General features: G+C 37.3%; 1 protein-coding gene across 6 annotated transcripts in view; it reads right to left on the bottom strand.

Annotated features, from left to right (window-relative positions):
• The window catches only part of LOC124167508 (serine/arginine repetitive matrix protein 2-like), a 54,547-nt gene that overhangs the window by 23,277 nt on the left and 12,640 nt on the right, over nucleotides 1-18,630 (bottom strand). For 5 of the 6 annotated variants that reach the window (XM_046545433.1, XM_046545437.1, XM_046545436.1 and 2 more), the window contains exons 5-8: nucleotides 17,409-17,531; nucleotides 16,780-17,018; nucleotides 1,936-2,076; nucleotides 829-1,020 (exon numbers count right to left, since the gene is read on the bottom strand). In XM_046545433.1, the coding sequence (XP_046401389.1) occupies nucleotides 829-1,020; nucleotides 1,936-2,076; nucleotides 16,780-17,018; nucleotides 17,409-17,531 (695 nt within the window). Of the gene's footprint in view, nucleotides 1-828; nucleotides 1,021-1,935; nucleotides 2,077-2,881; nucleotides 2,981-16,779; nucleotides 17,019-17,408; nucleotides 17,532-18,630 lie in introns of those variants that run through there. The other variant, XM_046545439.1, reaches the window with a different exon arrangement.

The following is an 18,630-nucleotide window of genomic DNA, read 5'->3' as shown; positions in this document are numbered from 1 at the left end:
TTTTGGTACCCTACTGTTTCATGCACTCAGCCACCTCATACGATCAACATCATGCATGCATCTGAGGGCACAATTCAAAGCTTATGGTGAGAAAGTAACAATTGATCTCTTCCCTAAATAATTTAAGCTGGTTTGATGAAATCAAAAATGACAAGGCAATATACCGCATTAGTGAGAATAGGTTTCATAATATTTCTTCAAATCAACAAAAGCTAACAATCACTGATTTTCCCAGTAGTGATTGATAGCAGGAGGAGTTCATGGGATTCCCACCATATCAACGGGTTGATTAGTACAATAACTTGAGGGCTATAGTCGAAAGGACAATCACTCACGAATGCAAAATGTACAGAAGTAAAGGTGCACCAGTATTTGAATTTATCAATTTTTATCAGTTTTGTCATACGTCCAAATTCCTTTGAGATAGTGCACTTACCATGAAGTTTTACTAAAATCAAAATTAAAAATTGAACACATGGAATCTATTCACCAATTTTACCCATGTACACACAGTAGCGAATGACCAAAAGTGCAAAAATGGGGAGGAAAACTTAAAACATTTAACTAATAAATAAAATCAATGAAAAGAACAATAATAATGCAATATACTCTCAGAGTGCATAAAGATTTTTAAGCAGTTAACTTTATAGTTCTACCGCATGCATTACTATATGAATTTGCACATTTGTTAAGAGTAAAACTTTTCTACTAGGCCTCGAGATTCGAGGAAGTACCAGGTTCTTTCTGATTTAATGATGATCTATTTTCCACCAATTTTTATGACAATATAAATAGAATAAAAACTTTTTGCTAGTTAAATTTACTTACAGTGCACCCCTGGCGACAAGTCCCTCTACATTTCGTGGATCTATGTTCAGGGCTTTGTTCAAGCATTGAAAAGCCTCAGAATGACGACCAGACTTGAAGTGCTCAATGCCCTCTGCGACACTCCGGAAGGCCCATTTGCTGGCTTGTACCTGCCTCAGCTCCTGAGCATACTCTTGGTCTGGAAACCTTCCCCTAAACAACAAAGCGAGACTTTAAAAGTCAGTCAATCAGGAGAGACCACCAAAGAAAGCATGAAGTGGAGTGAGAAAGCAATTAGAAATTCTTTTGTCACCTTTATAAGACTGGTATCAATCTTTATTAGCAAATACTGCAAACCACAGGCATAGAAATAAGAATTTTAACCCACTTTTCAAATAAATTTTGCATAATATTTCACTTATTCTACTTCATATACTGTTCAATTACTACCGTATTTATCTTAATATGGTCCCCCTTTTTTTCCAAAAATGCCAATGGCAAAAGTAAATGGGGTATTATATTCAAGCTATTGTGTAACGCATGTGTGGTAGATGACTTAAAAATCAAAGAATGACCCCCAAATGCTCTATTTCACTGGGAATATAATTTCCATAGTTTGAATTGGATTACATCATTGCATGTCCTGATTAAAAGCCAGTGAACCACAATGTCTGTACAGAATTATTAAGCGTTTGTCATGTTTCAAATATAATTCTGAAAAAATTTTGCAGGCCACTTAGTTGACATTAAATACATAAAAGCTGCCATTGCTTACTCAATCAGAGGTTTAAAATAAATTATATAAAAACAAAAAACCTTTGCATGTGAATCACTTTGATGCTACCCATTTGCACTGTAGAGAAGGGAATGCCTACACCAAAGGGGTAGGTAACCCAGCTTCTTAGTGGTCATAGGTTAAAATTTCAATGATGATATTACATAATGGTTACCGTAGAGTACTTCAAGGAAATTGAAATGGACCACTAGTGCAAGTGAGAAATTAAAAAAACACAAATTTCTGAACTTAAAGAGGACATGAATGTAAAATAAGAAGTAGTAAGCACTTTAAAAAATTCAGATTTAAAACTTAGATGTTTTAGGTAAGAAAAACAATGAAAGGTGTATTACCTGAGCCCCTTCATATAAGAGTAAATCTTCGAATCCAGACCCATAATCCCTGCTAAGTGGTTGGTGTTGTTAGGGTTGTTGAAACCTAAACTCTTCTCCAATACCTTTTCATATGACTCTCCTTTAAACTCTTGGGCCTTCCTGTATTCATAAACAAAGAAAAATGCATCAAAATTGGCATGACTAAAATTAATACACTCACACCCATGCGGAAACAAAACAGGCACCAATCGTTCACCAAGAACAAAATTCATTACTGAGCCTAAGTCAGTATTAAAGAAACTATTGCAAATGAGTTAGACGCACCCATTATGGCATAATTTAAAATAATGAGGAAGGTGTACCACTTTTCCCAGTAAACTCCAACCTACATCCACATAAGTTGAGAGCTAACCACATTTTGCATACCGTTAATACCTGAAACTGTAGTCATCACAGTACCTACACAAAGGAAGAAATTCATTTTCATCCATGCATGAAATGTAATATATGTAAAGCATTAAGTGTTCCATTTAATAGTAGAAAATGAAAGCCTTAGCTTTAAGAAGGAGGCTCACAAACAATACAAAAATACTGATGACTCCAAATATAATAATTGGAAGCTTTCCCAAGATACATCAAAAGTTTTAAGTAGTGACAAAAATGTCACCTACTCTTTCATTTATATTCTTCCAAATAAAAACGCCTACATCATCGGTTATGGAAGAGAAAATATAATTATATATTGGAACAAATGCATACTAGGCAAATGGAATCACACAACATTTTATGTTAAATAATTTCATAACAGCGTTGAAAAATAAGTATCAAAGCATGTGTTCATGTTGATCACTTTAAAACTTACACTACAAATTCTTACTAAGACAAATAGTTGTTAATACCCATCGAATAATTCAATTATACCTTATTTGCCACACCTCAAAAAAACAAAATACTTTGATCTCACCTGCTTGTTTAAGGCTGTGTTTTTAAGCACATTAAGTCAAATTTTTCTTATTTGAATCCTTAAACACTTCTCCCCTATTTCAGAGCTGGGTCATATGGAAACAATTTTCAACCAGCATATTTGCGAATAATCATTGGTCTTGTACATATACTGAATTTGCTGGAAAAGAAAAATCACGTCCAATAATGTGGTTTTGGTCCTCGTGCCTGTTTTTATCAATGGCCACCACCATTTCCCCAGAGGGAGTAGGCGGAGGATTGGCACAGTGCAATGGAAAGAGCAAAGCTTCCCTTCTGTTTCTTTTTGCCACAAATCCCACTGTATTGTCTTTGTAATTGCATATGCTGTAACAAGGTCAAATAGAGAAAGCATTAATGCGAAATCCTTGACCAAGGAAAACCGAAAAACACAACCTCCTCGAGGAAGTTAATCAATAAAAGAGTAACTTCAGGCTCAGAAACAACAGAGACAAAATAATTACAACTTCAGGCATCACTACTACTTTAGCTTTATAGTGACATCAGGCCTAAACAAGTTACAAAAACAAATATAAGGAACAATCTGCTCGATTAATCAATGATCAGAATTATTTTATTCCTTTGGGATAAGGGATCATAAGATCCATAAAAAATTGCACGGCAAGACATCGGCCAACTCTATATTTGAAAATGGATTTAATTGCCATGTTACTGCATAAGTAGAGGAGAGGCTATACAAAAATTGTGAAAGAGCACAAACCAAGTCAGAGGGTTCAAGGATAACCATTTCAATATTTCACACTAATCAGACTTCGAATCATGTGGCCTGAATAGTTTGTGAAGAACACTTTCGATTATTGAATTAAAAAGAAGAAACCGATAAAACTTTGACAATGAATGGACACAAAAATCTGTGATACTGTACACGCAACATAAAACAATATTCACATAAAAAAGATGCAACCAACTTATCTGCATTCCCTACATACTGCATGGGAAAATTTAAGGCATTAGCAAGAGCAATGATATGACAAGATTAACATACACAGATCATTTGATAGTCAATTCACAATGGAAGACTTCATTCCAAGAAAAATGTAAGGAATCAGTTTCCACAATCACCACCATATGACTTAGCAAGGCTTCTTGAGAATATGGGCCAAGATAGTAACTTACAAAATAAGAACAAAAATAACTGCCTTACTGCAAAATATACACGGCTCAGAAAACAAAATTTACTTTCAGTGATAGATAATACAGTGAGAAGGAAAATTGACGGATTGGTTCCTTGCCAGCTAATAGAGTTCAAATCAGTTTCAAAAAAGAGTTAAAAAATGTTGTAAAGTTTACCAATATTGCTATGAATTTCATTATGACAGAATAGCCTAAAGATAAAAAATGGCAATAAATTAGAAATGGGCAAATTTAAAAACTTATTTTCCAACTATTATCTGACTTGAATTAGATGCAATGGAAGTCTTTGGAAGGGAGAACGATTCTAAGACTGGACACATTTTTGAAAGGTGAAAAAAGATACAGAATTGTATTGGTTTCCGAGCCACACAGTGACTTCGGTGACCACAGTCATTGGCGATATTCATGGTAGAATGTGATGACTACTGATATTTTAAACCACATGGATTTCATTGACTCGTGATTAGGGTGAAACCATCTTCACAATTAACATTTCCTATTCTGGTTCAAAATTGCATGATGCTACACCTGCGCCCACCTTGTCAATCTAAGATAGTAATTTGAAATTCAGTAAATATCGATTAATGCCTGTACTTAATGACTCAAACTACAGCAGTCTTAGAAAAGAATAGCTACCCCTAAATAATATTTTTAATATTGTAAAATCCTTAAAAAAAATCCAAAATGCATTTTCATCAGCTTTTATTCGAACACTGATATGCCAAGTGATTAAAAATAGCTAGCCCATAAATAATATTTTTAACATTGTCAAATTCCTAAAAACATCCTAAATGCATTTTCATTTACTTTTATTTAAACACTGATATGCCAAGTGATATTTTAATGGCCATCTAAGAATTTTTGCACATTGTGTATTGAAGCAACACATACAGGATTGCATTCACAATCCAAGTATATGCATATAAAAAGCATAGACTCACCCTCGAGACTAAAAAAGCTGACTGAATTAAGATCTGACTACCACTACAACAAAATTTCCCATATAATTTTTTTATACTTCATAACTCCTACCAATCTCTCAATATAATTTTTGGACAAAATTCTACAACAATAAAATTTAAACACATTTCAGAAATGAAGTCTACAAAAAGTTAGTCAGTTAGTATGGAGTCCAAACAACAAAAAACCCATAACCTGTAAGTAATATGGAAAATATTTGCCAAAGAAACAGTGGTTGCAACAGCTGCAACTAAAAGTGACACAGAAAAACTATTTTCCACAGAAAATATTACTGAAAAATCATGAAAAATGCAATCTGTAAGTGGCTAAGATGGGAAACTAACCAAACAATGCCAATGAGAATAGGAGCCAATAATGCAGAAGAAAGCCAATTTTGAAAATTGGCAATTCTCTAAACGAATCTTCAGGGAAGACCATTCTAACCCTAACTTTCATGAAGAATGCCTTAAGTTTCGGGATCCCGCTTATGACCAATAAAATCCAATCACATAAGTATGGAAGTTCAATTTTTAAGACTTTGGTCAAAATAAAAAATACACCAATGGTCCCTACTTCACAAGGTTGTGAAACTTTTGAGTCATGAAAATGGAGTAATGTTGCCAACCATGAACTGTAAGTTCAAAGAAATGACCATCTAAAGGTCAAGAATTGTTTACGTAGAGATGTAACGGTAAAGCTTGGCCAAGAGCAGTCCTTGTAGAACAATGGTGGCTATTCAATTTCTTTGCTAGTTTTTGATAAAGGCAAATGGAAACCTGCCACAAGTTTCCTTGCTTAGGTAAAAAATGTGTGCTAGCTCTTCCCAATTATCTGATTGGACAGCCCCCTCCATTGCCATAGACAATTAGAAAACAAATATTGTTGAAATCAAACTTTGGATTCTACGTTCTTTGAAAGTTAATACAATGGAGGGAAATTCATTTTAATAGTTGACTCTAGAAGTATGGCCATGACCAAGGAAGTAGTAAAAAATCGGTGTCATTTCCATAAGTAGAGCTTCACATATGGTCTGGTACATCATCATATACCGTATCTAGCACCTAATCCAGCCAATATGATTCAAGGAATGATCAAGTTGCAAATAAGAATGTGAAATAGACACAAAATTGATAGGTAATATCAACTTCCCATATATTTTCATACAAAAGTCAACAAAAATACAGTGGAAGCCCCTTATAACGAGTACGGGATATAGCGACAAGCTCGAATTAGCGACAGCTACCCAAGGAACCATTTTAAACCCTATGATTTAAATGTAAAATAAATTCGTATTAGCGATAATGGCTCGATTCCTCTCTTGCACCATTCGTAATTACGACAGGTTGACTTTTTGACCACGTACCACATCTCTGGAATTCAATGCTTTTATAACGGCATTTTTTTCCGCCAACGTCGACGTCAACATGTTCCGTATTCTCCTATTCTTCTTTCCTTAATAAATTTCTCGAGTACACATTTCATTGCTCTTTTGTCATCTCCCTCCCGCGCCTCCGCAGTGAGGTTAAAAATTATTCCGCCCGTCTGCTAGCACTATGGCTGGTAAACGTAAGTCCTTGGATTTAAAAACCAAAATGAGAATTATTGCAGATTGTGAAAGTGGAGAGTGTTCAAAGAGTGAAATAGCGAGGCGATTTGGAATTAATACATCAACATTCTTCACTATTTTAAAGAAAAAAGAGCAAATTTGTTCGGCAGTGCTTAAAGAAGAGCGTCCAAGCACTCAAAAACACCTGCGGCCCGGAGAGCATCCGCAGCTAGAAACTGCTCTTTTATCGTGGTTATGCCAGCAAAGAGCCGCAGGGATTCCTATCACTGGCCCTATGATGAAGGCTAAAGCTGAGTATTTGTGTGAGAGGCTTGGTGAAGACAATTTTAAGGGCTCGGATGGATTGTTTGCACGGTTTAAAAATAGGAAGGAGATATCCCTTTACCAACTATCCGGTGAATAATCAAGTGTTGACCTTAATGCCCTGGAAGGCTGGGCTTCGGTCCTTAAAGACTATTTGGACAATTACAGCCCCTGCGATATTTACAACGCGGATGAGACGGGCATATATTTTAACCTTCTCCCGGACAAAACTCTCGCCACTCGAACGGGCCCCTGCAAAGGAGGGAAGAAAAGTAAAGACCGCGTAACTGTTCTTTTATGCGCCAATATGGATGGTTCAGATAAGTTAAAACCGTTCGTGGTGGGGAAATCCGCCCATCCCCGATGTTTTAAGGGAGTTAAAACTCTCCCTTGCACTTACGAAGCAAATAAAAATGCTTGGATGACGGCTGCTATCTTCACGCAGTGGTTACGAGCGTTTGATGCCAGGATTGGTGGAAGGAATAAATAAGTACTATTATTCATTGACAATTGCCCAGCCCACCCACCAATAGAACTAAGAAACGTTAAAATTGTGTTATTGCCGCCTAACACTACGAGCGTTCTTCAGTTCCAGTCAGCATTCCTATCAAAAAGTGTGCGCTACTGCCGCTAGAGGTCTCTACGTCCGCTGATATTGCGTCTGATTGCGTGAATCTCTAAGAAACATAAATATTGCTAACAGACAGACAAAGAGTGGACTTCATTTATCATTTGTCCTTCTATTTATTTGAAACAGTTTTTCACCCTTTCCACCGAAGATAATTAATATGACTAATATGCTTTTTAGATGCCGTAATGCTGTTCGGTTTCATGATTCCGATAGCATTTGAGTCGGCTGTTTTGAAACACGATAGCAAACCATCCATACAGGCAGACTTGAAGCATAAGAAGATTACTTCCACCTTCATTCCGCCGTTAACCTGAAAAAAATAGAATTGCAATGCTCATGTGGAACCCTAAAATTTTATCACGCTCCTTTCGTCACCCAATTGCAGCAGCCACCCATCATTTTCATTACTACTCGGAAAGATAGAAGGTATGAATTTTTGAACAGATTCCGAAGTTTTAGCATTTAATAGTCTGATGCATAGCCATAACTGGTAGTTATGACATGCATATTTGGAGCATCCAAGAAATAAGGATAATAACAGCTCATAATGCACAGTTCAGTACGAGTGAGTCTGAAGCTGGGACTTTTAAAATAGACCTCTTAATGCCTCGGCATATAGCATCCTGCATAATTACATATGATTTGATCATAGATTGCAAGTGAATATGATAATTAGTGAATTAAATGTTCAAAATAATGATTTAAATCGGCTATCATGCTGCAATTTTCGCCTCTCGGCAGAAACAGCCGTGGTGACGCCTGATGAGTGATTTTTTTGTGACGATGTAATTGCATTCCGTAACAACGACAACTCACTATAGCGACAGATTTCTCTGTTCCCAACAGCTGTCGTTATAAGGGGCTTCCACTGTATATTACAAAAATGAAAATTAACAACTACAAGACAATCTCTTTCTCACTGTTGCAGAAGATCAAGGCAGGATTCTCTGATATGAATACCTGACCTCCTTCCTTTGCCCACATCCTCCAAGAGTCAAACTTAATATGGACTATTAAACATGACAAAATGACCAGAAGCTTTTGTATGCACTACATTTTGGCCATACCAGCAGAAATACTATTAAAGGCCATCTAAGGAGTCAGAGGGACAAAAAGCAACTCATACCATCTTCTTTACACCCCATGGCGTAAAAAATAGTTTCCACTTGTACGCAAGTTGGTCGCATATTACCATAAGATGTCTTTCATGCAGCAGCTACCTTACATGTGAAACATCCTACAGTGTAAATCTAATTTTTTTCCAGAAAATGAAAAATATATCAGACTTGAGAGGCCATTTAATACCTGACTAACTAACTGAACTGTATTCATAAGCATTTTTGCGATTCCACCATTCAGGAAACTTTTTACCCTGACAGTGTCTATCTAACAGTATTCCCTGATTACTCTGTATTCTTTTCAGCCATCCCTCAGCAGTTTAGACACCAAATGACACCAATGAATGAGTGCACAAGTACACAAGAGCATCTCTCAATTTCATAACAATTATTTTAAAATATTGCATACTATGCATCATAATCATCACTACTATCATAATTATTCCCATTACCTTCAGGCCAGCACTGAATATCTGCTTAGTTAAAATTGAAAAAAAAACTATTGAATTAGGTTCTGATAGCAATTAAAATAATTTCACAATACTATCCAATACCAATAGTAATACCACAGCAGTATCATTTGTTGCTATCAACAATCTCATATTTCTTTTGCAAGATCCAAGACTGGATGCAGATAGAACTGATAACTTGTGCAACTTGATTATTATCTAATCTATCATACACCAAAATCAACCTCACTTCTTCAGTTTTTTTCCCACCAATAGAAATGCACACGATGGACACCTCCATTTTTCTGGGAGATAAAGCATCTAGTATCAACCGTTACCCAGGATCGATCCATATCAATGGTATCAGGACAAAAAACATGCCATGTGGAATAGTCACACTTCACTCCTGCTATTAAATCAAAGTTGAATAATACTCTAAATAGAAACAGAAAACCTCAGACACTTCACAAGAAAATACCATATAAGCGTGTGTAAGAGGCGCATCCCTATTTTGAGCATCTATGAAGCTATGAGGAAAAAAAATTTGCGGCATTTTTTTAATACTATCGCGCGGTGTTGCAGACGTACGCCTGGAATTTCGACAGTTATCGAACTTTCCTCTTTCAATATTAATTGAAAGAGGAAATTTTGATAATAGCGGCATAAGAGGGAGTAGAACGAGTTCCGATCCTCTCTTCGCATAGCCGTTGCTCTACAATGCTTGTCCTATTCACGAAGAATTTTGTTTAAATGCTCTCGCAGGAGTATTGCAATAGAATTGCAGCCGTGGAAAATTTTAAGGCAAAACACGACAGGCACATAGCATGAACCTTCCCAAGAGCTTGGACAACAATCAGGGCAATCTCAGCGCCGTAGGATAATAACCACGTCGTAGATTTAACGGAACCACGCTCGTCCCTCCATCAGCCAATGCCTCTGCCGTTTTTTTTCCTTTCCGAGACCCCACAGTAAAATAGGAAAACATCAAGTTACAGGGGAACAATCGAAACGTGTTTCATCCCTACCCCGTCTCACCAACTGACCTTGATCGATCCCCCAGTTTATGGAGGCCAAATGCTAGGTGAGTCATCTACTGAGCCCGAAGATATCTCGATAGCTTTCAATAATTGTATGACACGCACGAGGTTCAAAAAAAGAAAGAGATCTAATAACGCGACGCATATCTGACAGAATTTAAGTTTTTTAAGCTCTAATTTGTTTGACACAAAGATTTATAGTTACAATAAGGCTACTAATACTCAAAATAGTCGAAACAGGACAATTTCGGAAGAAACAAGCGTAGCATAAGCGCATTCAAACAAGACAAGACAGACTGGAAACTTTAGCCAATGCAAACTGCGTATATCACATTGCTTCGCCTTCGCCCCTTCGCTTTGAAGGCAACGACGTCACATGCAAGTTCAGACATGTTCTTCCCGTGCTCCTTCGCTCATAGCCTCGTAGCTTGAAATACGGAGGGGAGGGAGCGCGCTCCTTACCCTCCGTATTTCGTTGCTTGCTTCGAAGACGGAGGGATCGCGCTCCTTCCCCTGGACCTCTCCTTCGGCGCTCTTCACTTGTAAGCATTTCTGATTTCTTCCATCCACAATTTAGTCCAACAATGAATACACTCGTTCGAATTTTTTAAAGCGCAGGTTTTGGCACCAATATAATTTTCAGTTGCAATAATCCTCATATTAGCGTCTGAAGATGATTTTTGAAAAATCACGTCCTCAGCGTAATGGAAATTACTCGGCAAGACAGATATTGACTATTGACCAGGTATGTCATTCAAAAATACGCGTTTCTCTACGTTTGATAACAGATTACTATATGCAGTATAAATGCCGCGGGATGCCCACTCATGGCAGTAAATTAAGCACGCCCTCTGGAGCGAAAAACCCCCGCGCGATCTTTTCCATGTTCACCTCTGGGGTACCGACGTGACGGCGCGATGCTTACAAGAAAAGCGAACAGTAGCATTTTAAAAATACGTCACTAAGGGAGAAACTCCCCTGCCTGCCGCTTGTTTTTGACCTAGGATTACAGATGACTGACTCACACTGAAAACCAAGGCCACTCAATTCGCCTTAGACTTGCGACCGGTCAAGGGGAGGGGGGAAGATAAGAAGTTAGTGTAAGAGGCGCACCCTCATTTTCGGCTGCAATTTCTAGGAAAAAAGGTGCGCCTCTTACACGTGCTTATACGGTAGCATATATAGGTACTACAAGATTCTACATTCAGTAATCTCTTGATAACACAATGTCATTGGGACATAAAAGTTAGCACTTCACAATATCGAATGAAATTGTTCCAAAATTTTAATGAATCTCACAAAACATTTAGTTAAGTTTTCCTACAGTTAGAATTGTTTTAAGCATTGTTGAACACTATCTCTGAGAGCATTCTTCAATAAATGCATTAAGAGAAGATTTAACTCTTTCCTCCCGGTGACTTTGACACGAAAATGTTTTCTACCCTACGAGTAGCATGAGAGTATTTGAAACCTCTCTCTACAGAGCTTTTTCTTGGAGAGCAATTGCCCAGGAATTCTCATCCCTCCAATATAAGAACCAACTCAATGGGATACCCGCCATTGCCCCAAACACTGGACCCGATCCTCCAACCCTTTCTTCGCACAAGACCATGGCCAACTCATTGTTTTCGCGGAGTTTTATTAAATAAATATTGTTTATAATTTTCAATAATTATTACTACTGTTTTTACTCGTGTATCCCACCAACCCCTATTTTTGACCGGCTCTTAAGGGGAAATAAAACCTTCCTAGCGCTTTTTGAGCGCAGTCTTATAGAGACACTCTGATTCGTAGGTAAATCAATAAATTTACGTTACTGTGATTAATAAGGTTAAAATGTTAGAAATGTCATACCTGCAAAGGTTTCCTAGTTTCAATGCTACACTCTTAAATAAACTAAAAGCATTTGAGGGAAAATGGTACATGGCTTACATTAAAATTTGGAGGATTCGTGTAAGCCATGCAACCCCTTTTTTTCACCAGCATTTCTGGAGAAAAGGTGCACAGCTTCTACAGGTAAATACAGCAATATAAGAATAACTAATAGTTATACGAATTTTACTATTTTAAACAGATTTTTAGCATTGATAATGAAAAGTTAGGGCAAAAACATTTCTGTTGCTACATATTTCTTATCAAATATATAAGAAAAAAATTTACTAAAACTTTCACACCAGGGGCCTGATTCTGGTTCTTTCTGGCTATGGTCAACTCGATTTGTCAAAAGATTGGCGAACAGTGACTTGAATTCGTATTCTCATTTTCATTCACTAGCTATTTTGCCAGAAAAGCTTCGCTTCGTCCCTCTGGCGATGAAAAAGTTATTCTCCTTCTGACTGGCAAGCATATAGCAATTGCATACATTCACGAAGTGCAAATTTTGCTAGCGACGACAATGAAATCGCTCTAGCAGCTCCGCTTAAGAATTGACGTGAGACAGACTCGTGATTTTACTTCCGCTTCACGCTATTATTCTGTTGTATTTTCGAATCCAATGAGTTTAATTGTTATTAAGATGCTTGGTGCAAGACAAGTAAAATGTGTGTTGTTTTACTTGTCTTGTCATTCTACGTAATTAAATAAATGTGATTAAAAGTGTGTTTGCATTTAAATGAACCATGAAGCTTCTCTTTGTTAAGCGTATTGTGTTGTCATGGGAGTGCTGTTGTTCTGAGCATATAAATGTGTTGGATTGCTTGAGAAAACTTGTTGCTTCAGTTCTTATGCTCATGAACGTTTCATGGGAAACAATAAGAAAGAGACTGACTGGAGTTTTGTCATACAAGAGCATGCCAAAGAGAAATTGAAGTAGTGGTATGGTAGATAGCATGGCTATCTATCAATCTTAAGGTTATAAGGTAGCTTCCTGCTGTAGTCACTTTTTTATCACTTCACCACAAGAAAAGGTTCTCATTCAGGCTGCACATGCTTTTCATCTTCATCAGCAAGTCGCTTGAAGTTGTCAACGTATTCTCCATTCACAGGAAAATCTCTTATAAAGACTCACTGAATTTCACTATTAGGCTTTAACACATTCAGCACGGAGCACGTAAATTGACGTGGTCCCGTCCAAGCCGAGATACGGAGCACGTCAATTGACGAGCTCTGCCTGTCAGATGCCGGCATTTCTCCGCCTCCGTATGTGATTAATATCCACTTCCGAGTCTTCCGATCGATTGCATGGCCTTCAGCAAGCTTCCCTCTATCGACCTGTGTGCGCAGTTTGAAAATAGCAGCATTTGAACAGAAGTTATGGCAAGAAAACCACACTATTTTTCTTTCTTGTTTTATCGGCCGATTCTGACGACGTTCATGAAAATCCGGCCCGCATTGAATGTGTTAAATTCATTTCCGGCAGAGCTCTAGGAAGCATAAAATGTGTAGTTCGCTGCTATGCTGCCTTTGGTGCTCATTCAACATAAGCAAATCATGTTAAAATGAGAATATTTGACTGCATTCCCCACCTATTCTTCCCTAATATCTTATCCTTGTCTTAAATAAGTTCCTTAGCATATGATATGCTGCTTATCATTTCCTTCCGTAATAAAACCATGAGAAACAGATAACTCCCTTGCATTGTGCCATCTGCGTTAGGTTAAAATTGATAATACTAACCTATAAGTTTCACCGGAGTGACTTTTGGACTCATCATTTACATCTACGAAAAAGATGAAAAACAAAGAGAAGTTTTATGTTCAATTGAGGAAAACATAGCATAATATGTTTTAGATGTTTTAGAAATATGATTTGAACTTACCAACATGCTCTTCAATTGTTTCAGACTGCAGAGGCAGTGTGTTGATCGCTGAAATTATCTTGTGCCCATTAACTCATGGGTAATTTGTCAATGCTTACGTCACAGTATTTCGCCAAGAGAGCAAAGTTACCCGAACTGAAGCGATAGGCAGGGCAAAATGAACAAGAATAATCGCGGAGAAAATTTTTGCTTCGCTTCGCCGTGGTGAAGCGAAGACCCGGGCGAAAGGAGAACGAGAATAACCGCCCTAAAGGCCACTTGAAGCACTAAAATTTCATTTAAAAATTGGTTACTCACAGAACAAAACATAATTCATTTCAAAGTATAAAGAACACAAGAAAGCAATAAATTTTTCTTTTCAAAACCCATTGACAGTTTTACAAATTATTACTTCATAAGAATCATTGACAAAAAACCAGTTCACCACGGATTCCTGCTATGAGGAGGATCATAAATGAGTAGGAGGGTCGGGCCCAATTGCTGAGGAGTAGCACTAAGGTCTTGCTAAGCTTGGTATCAGGCAGGACCTGAATACTTTAGGATTATTGCTGCCTCAGTGATTACTTCCCTTACCTCCGAGTCGGCTATAGCAAACATTCGTTTGTTCGCATTGAAGGATGACCCGAACATATCTCACTTTTGATACTAAGGAAACTATTCCAAAGCTTGTTTCTATTCTTCATTTTGTTTGCCTCCCAATCCCTTGCTCACCACCATAGGCAATCAGGTGTCCCTTCCCTACTGTACATCCTGCCCAGGAATGCCCAAAAATTGTGCCACATGTGACCATGTAACAAAAGGCATCCACATAAGATGCTACTAAAGGTATGAAAACTTTATGAGCAGGTTACCACATTTGCACTTAGTTTGCCACCATCTGTTCCATGTAATTTCCAACAGCCGATCTTTCCACCCAATGCAGGGTAAGGTTAAAAAATACACAAATAAACAAATATCAAAAATTCATCATTATTAATAACTTTGCAGTCGATTTTTTCACCCTTGTTTGAAAAGCCAATTATACAACTTCCAGGGTATCTAGGTTGAAGTTCACAATTTACAAAAATTTTGTTTCCCTGAAATTTTGTTTTTCCAATTCACTATGCATTTCTGAGAGTTTTTTTTTTGTTGGGACTATTTTGTTACATATTATCCTGCTTTGTAAAATATAGTTCATCATACAATGTGCACTCCTTGACATACAAAAGAATAGAATATTGTGCTGAGATACTATCATCTTCACTTTTAGTTTAACCCTTTCGAGACCGCGGAGTTTTCGTCTTAGCTTGACTGCTGTACCGAGCCCCAAGAGACTCTTCTTTCTCGTGGTATGGAGCATTTTTGGAGGGCATTCGTTAAGAAGGGTCTCACTGAACCTTTTTCGACCCCTCCACGGTGGGACTCAGCATTATCTCGGCCTCCGAGAGTAGTTGTGCTCCCTCCTTTCTGGGTTTACGACCCATACCTGCGGCATTGGTTCGCGGTCAACTTATGTATTGCTTATATGTATTTAGCAAATGAATAATTGTTGCTTGCACGTAAATTACATACATAGAATATAATTCCTCATTTTTATCTGAGCATTGTCAAATTTTAAACAAAGTTCTAAGGCCATTATCAAAGCATTTAACACAGCAACAATTTCCATGTTGATGTTTATACATAACTCGAGATATAAGTTAATATCTGTCGTAGAATTTCGTTTAAAAATTCTGAACGTTGCTCAAAAGACAAACAATTCAATTCTTAGTTTATATTTCTTGAGAAATTAACAAATATTTATTTCGAAAATTGACTCTATAAACAATTGTATGACCGCTGTCCCTTACCGCTGAGAGGGGTTATAAAAGACGAAGGGTCCGGCTGCTCCCGGATTCGGAGGGTTAATCCTAAACCCCGAAGGGTTGGGTCCCGAGACAAAGGCGACCTAAACCCACGACCGTCCTGGAAGGGGGAGAGCTAGAAAACGTATATATACGGGTTTCATTTTCTTGACCGGGAAAATCTCACACGTACATATACGCCCGTGGTCTCCCGGGTCAGGAAACGTCCACACGTATATATACGTGTACGGTAGGGAAAAGGTTAAGAATGCCTGCTTAAAGCCAGATATGCCAATGTACAAACAAAGCATAACCCAATACATCAACAGATAAATAATGCTAAAAAGCTCAGTAAATTAAACTTTTTTTGCTTAAATAATGCACGATTCTCAAATTCGACTAATTCATGAAATAGAAAGGATTAATAACATTACTAATTATAAGGATAACTACAGATTTTAATGGATTTGAAGCAATAAGGAATTGCGCTCATCTCAGACATGTGCAGTTTAGTCTTAAGTTTCCATGGTAACATTGTATTGAGGCAGGAATATTTTAAGTTAGTCAGCAGCTCAAGAGATGTCTACCTTAAATTTCCTTACAGTTCATTGACACTCAAGTGTTTCTCTTTACTGACTGTACACCTTTTTATTTCCAAAGACAAAAAATTTATTCCCATATTCTATGATGGTACAGATTAAAAGCGAAAACAATTACTTCTTCAGTTGAATAGTACTTTTGGTTCCACTGAGCGTAAGCCTAAGATCTAGTTATTCACCTAATATTGTGATCACTACAACTTGATATAATAATTCTCTCAAAGATTCAGCTTCCAGAGTGGTGTTTTGAAGGTCTTGCACCTCATAATAGTAGCTATCTTCACTTCTATCTAATTTCTTTCCAAGCGATTATTAAGGAAATCCATTTCCCGCAAAAAATAATTTCAAACATCTAACCACCATGATAATTTGATAGCAGTTGTTAATTACAAACAGAATAATTAATTCAACCACTGACACCATACACAGAAAAAAAGACAAATTCAAAATAATACTCATCACAATGTAGGAGCATAACTTACTTGAGTGGCTCAGGAAATTCCTCACTTCGGATAAGGCCAAGACGAGGTTGCCCTTCAGTTGCACTCGGACTGCCATCTCCAGCTCCTTCCCTTGGGGCTCCTTTCAATGTGCACATTATCTTCTCAGAATCTGGATGAACCTCCATTACTTCCGCTCTGATAGTATCACCACTCAAAATACCACGACCCCCGTTTTTCTTGTCCAACGATGGAGGTATATTGGCTGCTGAGCAAAATGCCTTTGAAAAGATAAGGAATAATTACACTTAAGAACTTTAGGAAACACGAACTCAAGGTATGAATAGGTCTTATACAAAGAAGTTGCCAGAAGCTGCTAAAATTTGTAACAGTAACAGAAACAATACAACAAAAATTAACTTAATTCTTTATCCATTAAGTAGAAAAAACTCAAGCATTCATCCACAATGCCAGGTGTACTACAGAATACAAAACACAGGGTACGTATACACATAGAGCAACTTTAAATATTAGACACAATTTTCACAGCGTTACCACTTAACATAAGTCTATTAAAATTTTGACTAAATTTACCATTGGGCAAGTAACAATAAGAATATTTATTGATTAATAAGAAGAATATCTCAGTTGAAATTTTCAAGAACACTCACCTTTATGGATAAGTCTGCAGTATACCGTGGATTATCTCCTTCCACATAAAGCACTTTCAGAAGGAAACCTGCAACCTGCTTATTGGTTATGGTTGCAATAACTGTATCTCCCCTCTGTAGACACTGTAAATGAAATAATCCAACAAATAAGATCCAAGCAAGTCATAACTTTTCCACCATGAAAGAATGCGAACAGTGCACTGAATCACAAAACAGTACATGTTCTGCACAAACATTTCACTTAATCACAACTAGTTTTGAACGAAAAATACTACACACATCTAGAAAAAAGAAAAAAAACTAGTCCTACAGCAACTCCAAATTCACCTAAGGACAATGAAAGTCATTCTACTACATATCAAACCTTTATAGAAAAAGTTTACCCCTCCAATATTCCGAGCAACCCACTTCACGTAATCCTCCGTTAAGGCTGTTTTACATGGGGCGTGGAATTGCGCAGATTAAAACTGCATTTATTTCTAAAATGGCATGGAATCGCACAAATTATGAAGACCATGAGCGCCGCTGCGATGCAGGCTGCCAGCAGGTAGCAGAGTACCCCGCTAGCAGGTAGCACTTAGCTTAAATAAGGATTATAATTACACTATCAAACAAAGGAAACTTTCCGATCATAGGCAATTTTAATAGGTGATTCTTAAGAAATGTTTCCCTGATCTCTGTGCCTCATGCATGCATTGGTAATCTCAGACGATGTAAAACTCCTATCCACTCGTATAGCATCTAGGTCTCTGTGACGTCACGTTGAGTGGCTTCGCATGGGCACCAATCTGGCCTTTTTCAAGTGAGGTTAAAATTGACCATTAACATTCGTCTAAAGTGGAATTTTAAAACCAAATAATTTGTATATTATGAATACACTAATGGTAGGTAACTAATCCCAATCAATGCCTTTCGTTTTCAAAGGAAACTACCTTATTCACTGCAATACACGAAGCAATTTTGATTGTGCAATCATTCACACATCAGAATGTGCAAGTACAAACCCAGTGTAAAACGGCCTATAGAGAGACAGCTTTTTACCCAGGCAAATCTTTCCCCAATCCTCCACAACCTCATTGAGCATCACAATTTGTCACCCACATACAACTCCTTCACCTGTATTTTCTAACCCTCAGGCACCAATGACTGTCAAGTTTGATTAGAAAAATAAATTTTTTAAATAGGCTATAATTAATTGTTTTTGATCTCCAATTGGGAACAG

The sequence above is a fragment of the Ischnura elegans genome, chromosome 11 (assembly GCF_921293095.1).
Source record: "Ischnura elegans chromosome 11, ioIscEleg1.1, whole genome shotgun sequence".
Taxonomy (NCBI): domain Eukaryota; kingdom Metazoa; phylum Arthropoda; class Insecta; order Odonata; family Coenagrionidae; genus Ischnura; species Ischnura elegans.
The sequence above is the reverse complement of the archived record's forward strand: the minus strand, read 5'-3'. Positions and strand labels throughout refer to the sequence as shown.